Below are 6,000 nucleotides of genomic sequence, written 5' to 3' on the forward strand. Positions count from 1 at the left end.
GGTTTGATATTTTTCTGCTTGTTATCTAAGTTTTTTGTGTTTTATAATAGAATTACAATGTGATGTATCTAGAGTATATTTTTTACTATATTTGACATATATATATATATATATATATATATATATATATATATCACAATTTTGTATTTACGTTAAGACTGTATTGTATTTTTAGAATATTCTCATCATTATATTTGCACTATATTTAATATATAGACATTAATTTACTAGTTGAGCATAGTACTGACCATGTATACAGAATTGCATTTTGCTATATTTAAGAGTATATTTCACTATATTTTATATATATACAACAATAGTTTTATTGAACATAGTATTGATTATAGTCACTGAATTGATGTTTTTACAGCATATTGATGTTATTTTCTACTACCTACGCAAGAAGGGGAAGTATCACAATAACAACAATTATAGATTCATCACTGTCAGCTGTTTTTTTCACACTTTAGTTGCTAAAATTCACAAATCTTGCGAAAACCCTGATTCATCCACATGTGTCGCCAGTAAGAAAGATGAACTGTGTGAGTACATTAACGGGCACAGGCTGTTGGCTAATGTACCATGGTATACTGTTGACAACGTACTAATTCCTGTCAACATAAAAGAGGAAAATCACTGGATTTTGGTTGTGATATCATTCACTGGCAGGTCTGCTCTCATCCAATGAAAAGATCATTCATTTTTCTACAAAATTTATATGTTTGTTTTTTTCATATATTTTCTTTTTACAAACAGGTGCAACTACGTATACAACTCTTACCGAGCTGCAGGGCATGATGTTGTCGTTAGAGCCGGAGTGAAAATGTTGGCTACTCTTGTGACACACAGTCTACAAGTGACTGATTTCTATGAGAAGAAGGCGGATATAGATTTTGCCACACATCCTTCTTACAGAAATAGAGAACAGACCGACAACTTTGACATTGTGAATGTAGACAATCTCCCGCAACAAGCTCCCTCTAGCATGTAAGAATCTCTTCAAAAAAAAAAAACACAATAAATGCATCTTTTTTTTCGTGGGTTTTGATAAGTAAATTTTTTGATCATTTTTTTCAGGGATTGTGGTGTGTATGTGGCAGCCTTCGCTGAATAATTGAGCTCAAGTGAAGTCATCCCAACCGAATTCGATGCAAAGTTACTCCGTATGAGATACGGCGCCCTTTTATGCGACTATGCATGAGATAAGTCAAACAACAATGCATCAAGTGATAACGAGCAGCCTCCAAGACCAATTAGACCGGCAGTTGATTACGATGCAGTTGATAAAGAGGATCTTGATTAGGCCACAAATCTTTTGTGTTTTTTATTTTCATGTTGAACAATAGCATAGTTGGTTGCGACTTTTGTTGCTGTTTTTTCATTTTGGACATATCGTTTCATGTGCAGTAATGTTTTTTAGGATGATTAATATGAACACCACCATATGGTTTTTATATTGTTGTTTCTTTCAAGTATGTTGTTTTTTCAATGCATAAATTCCATTTTCGTTATCCGTGAAATGTATTCATTTAACAAAGTAGTATATCTAACCATTTAAATACAGTCGATATATACAGAAAATATAACTCAGATATATTCCATAAGTCCATTTTTTAATGTACAGTGTGTTACAAAATTTAAAATTTCATCTAAATACACTTCAAATATATGTAAAATATATATCAAATATAGTTAACGGTAAACCAGAATAAGTATTATCTACCAGATCAGACAAAATGCAACCAAAATATATACGAAATACAACTATTAAAGCATAAATCCAAAACAAAAGGTCAAATCAGTTAACATAGAGTAGACTTTCCAAATCCCATTTAACCACCAATATAGCATTACATTGAAAAACATCGGATGTTCAACCATGTGAAATACAATCATACTAGAATAATATGAATTCAAGATGAATTCATTTTTTATTTTTAACTGAAATTTAAAGTAGAATTGTCTTAACAAATAAAATCAAAATGGACTTATTTATTCTTCTTATTGAGCGTCGGATTATCACACGAACGCCTGTTATGACCAAGACCTCCACATTTACCACAGGAATTCCTTCGTTTACCAATCATCAACTCCTGTAATGGCTTGTCCCTCTTCTTTTTTGGCCTCCCAGGGGGTCTCTTATAGATCGGTGGCATAACAACTTCATCTGATATACTTTTAGGAACATTCCACTCGGTCTCGTCGGGAAGAGGATCAACTGGCATATCATATGTGTTCACAACTGTTTCCGGCTTGAATAAATCCGAACAATATGCATCAGCAATCAAATTTTTATTCTTCAACACTGCCCATGCATGAGAACACGGTATCTCGTCCAGTTGGAACATCCTGCAGCTGCAAGTTTTCTTCTTCAAATCTATTATGAAACGCCTCGGACCATCATTCACTGTGTAAACATATTCAGTTGACGCTTCAACCTGAGAACCATTTAACCAATAAACAAGCATTACCTGAGCAGTTTTACCATACTGGGAATATATATAAATATACATTAGATATAGAAAAAATATAGAGTAAATTTTTGTGTTGCAAACAAAGATACCTTCATTAGTATTGATTTGTACTCGTTGATCGACAACATCTCTTGATACCGCCTCATCAGTGTTGTGAATGTGTAGGTACCATTTTTTCTATTTGTGCAATTCCATCTACCAAACATCTTCCTCACTTCTTCAAGGAAATCAAAAATATGTAACTCTCTTGCAGAAACCAGTTTTCCATTAATACATTCGGCTATATTCGAAGTCATTGTCCATCCTCTGTTAACAGGTGAATAAAGCCTAGACCATTTATCTCTTCCAGCATCTTCTAGGTATCGTTTTACCCGAATATCAACATTCCCAGTCTTCTCCATCAATTTATCGAACTCATCCTGGCTGTATGCCTTCGCTAGTGAATAAAATATAGGACTCAACACCTCACTGTTTGTTGTGTATTGCTTTGTCACATTTTTCCACAAATTCCATATACAAGCCAAATGAGGAACAATAGGATACACCTTAGAAACTGCGTGTATTATGCTTTCATGTCTGTCAGACACGACACACATATTTTGCCTAACACCATAAGCTTGCTTGAACAGTTCAAAGAACCACGTCCAGGACTTATTATTCTCAGAATCTATCACACCATACGCTAGTGGTAGGATATTACCTACAAAAATTAATATATATTTATAATATATTCAACACATATTTCAACTGAATTTGATCTCACACTATAATTTTAGCAACATCATTTATAAAACAACAGTATATATTTACAATATATTTACCTCATATTTACAGTGTATTTCAGCATATAATATTCACAAATTAACACCAGCAATATATCCACAGTATGTTTTTAGCAGATTTATTTGCAAATCAATAAGCATAATGTTGTATTTATACAAAAAAAAAAAAACATTCATAGAATAGAATTACACATACCTGCTCCATCCAAAGTACTTGCCGACACAAATGTACCATTATACGTTGATTTAAGGTGTGCACCATCCATTACAACTATTGGTCTACAACACTCAAATCCCTTTATGAATGCTTTGAGTGCTACAAGCAAATACATAAACTCATTTTCTGGTGATTTACGCATTTTAACGAGCGATCCAGGATACGTTTTATCAAGTATGTATATATATGCCGGCAACTTCTTGTATGAATCAGCTGGATCACCTCTGAAATCTTTTATAACCTTTTCTCTAGCTCTCTATGCCATCATATAAGAAACATCTACGCCGAATTCATTTTTAACATCATCTTTTATATCCCCAGGTGTGACCTTCCTTTTATGGTTAGTTATTTTCGCCTTGACAACCGCTTCTCCAATAAACCAACTTGTTACTTGTCTTTGTGAATACACCTTGTCCTTCAACGGACATGTATGTTCGTCATCAAAAGCTCTAACCCTGAACATTTCAGAATCCCCAATTCTCGACGCTCTGAATTTCCATTTACATTCCGGCGACCAACATGCCAGAGTGTAGCTACATAATACAATGCAAATAGTACATATTGAATCAATTAAATACAGTATAAATATACAAAAATATATATCAGAAATATATTGCATCAAACATTTTAAAAATTAACAGTGTGCTAAATAAGTTAAAAAATCATCTCAAAATAGTACAAATATAACAAAAATACATCTGCACTTTTTGTTACCAGAATACATTTAGAAAATCATACCTTATAGCATTTGATCTCTCAGTTTTGAAATTGCATCTTTCACGAATTGCGTATTTCGTCATCGCAATTTTCAAAGTTTCCTTATCCTGGTAAATTTGATCGACAAAAACTCCATTCGCTTCCGGTTTTGAAATTGCCAAATTGTTATCATTCCCAAACAAAACAGCAGCCTTTCCTGTAGAATCACAAACTTTCATACCATACCGATTCTCGCTATATCCAATTTGCAGCACATCATCTCCAATAATACGATTACCAGTTGCACCATCCTCAACTTCAAAATCATGAATACTAAAGCACATTGGATACATCCCCAAAACTCTGTTTTCTCTCTTAAGCTCAACGTACACACGAACTCCCATATCGTTGTGTATTTCAATTGGTTGAAAATCGCCTTCAACATTATATTTTATTGAAATAGTTTTCCTAACAGTATCCACGCCTAATTGATTTGTAATCGTACAAACTAACTCATCGTAATTGCAATTATCAATGAATACAACAGCATCAATTTTGTAATTCACAAAACAGTTCTGATCGTTCAAAAAAACAGAATGACGAATCAACGCAGTTACGCTTGTCATTATCCTGTTGTTTTCGAATACAGCAATGTGTTATATTCAATTTAGCTGAAACAATTTCATAAAAGACGAACAAAAAAAAATGTTTGCAGTGAAAAAATCGTTACCTCAATTATGAACTCAACTTGATGAAATCAAATATATATTCGTCGTGATAATCAAGCTCTGTTCACTGGTTTGATATTGTTATTTTTCAAAGATTTTTGATGAACTAGATTTTGAACCTTTTTATTTTTGGTTAAAAATATGATTGTACTTTTTGAATTCAAATTTTTTGAATTTGTTAGCTGTTTGAATGAGATATGGAATCAGATATGGAATAGGAGGATATTTGCGTGAATCAGGGAACAATAGAACCGATTATAATTTAAATTGGAACAGATTTTGTTTCCATAAATATAACACTTTCAGTTAGCCTCGCGTCTGTATTTCCGCTATATTTATGCTATATTTTGATATACCCGACTACTAGCTAAATATAAAGTCATCTAGCTACGAATTGTAAATATAGAATATGTAGTTATAGGTTGTTAGAAGGAGCTAAAAGGTAGCTGTTTGTGAAAATTTTACTAATGATAAACCCCATCAAGATGACGTAAGGGTAGAGCTATCAAATGGGCTTGACCCAACCTAGCCCTTGATTTGATGGAGCTAAGCTAAGATTTTCGAGCCCATTTGACCAATGTTTTTTAGCCCTATCCAAGTAAGCTCGCTAGTCTTTGAGGCAGATTGACGCCCGAGAGATTTGGAAAAAAAAATTGTTGATCCAAGAATATAAAAATTGTGGTGTATTACTCTCTATGTGGGATAACAATTATGGATTACTAATTCGAGATAAACCAAGAAATGATACATTTATCCTTCTCTAAAGTTCTTCTACAGGTATCTTTTAAGAAAGGTTGGAAATTGAAAATAAACAAATATCTACCAATAAAAGTATATCCACTCTCATCTTTGTTTAATCTTCATATTAAATAATCATAGTATACCTTGTGCACTAACCAAACGATCCTTATTGTTGTAGTTGTAAAGTTTTATGACTTTATCGGCGGAGTAATTTGTAAGTTTTGAAATTTTAATGTGATCGAAATTATTATATTTTTTTTGTGACATTTTTATGATTGTACTCATTTAAAAATAAGCAACACTCAACATACATTAAATTAACCCTCAAACTTTAAATTAATTTTAATTCGGTTCTCGAATGG

General features: G+C 32.6%; 1 protein-coding gene across 1 annotated transcript; it reads right to left on the bottom strand.

Annotated features, from left to right (window-relative positions):
* Window positions 1–1,988: 1,988 nt before the first annotated feature.
* LOC132644379 (uncharacterized) lies at window positions 1,989–3,070 on the bottom strand. The gene is made up of 2 exons (XM_060360968.1): window positions 2,732–3,070; window positions 1,989–2,489 (listed from the first exon to the last, which is right to left on the bottom strand). Exons 1-2 carry the CDS (start codon window positions 3,068–3,070, stop codon window positions 1,989–1,991), a joined length of 840 nt encoding a protein of 279 aa, XP_060216951.1.
* Window positions 3,071–6,000: the final 2,930 nt, after the last annotated feature.

This window comes from Lycium barbarum, chromosome 6, assembly GCF_019175385.1.
Source record: "Lycium barbarum isolate Lr01 chromosome 6, ASM1917538v2, whole genome shotgun sequence".
Classification (NCBI taxonomy): Eukaryota; Viridiplantae; Streptophyta; class Magnoliopsida; order Solanales; family Solanaceae; genus Lycium; species Lycium barbarum.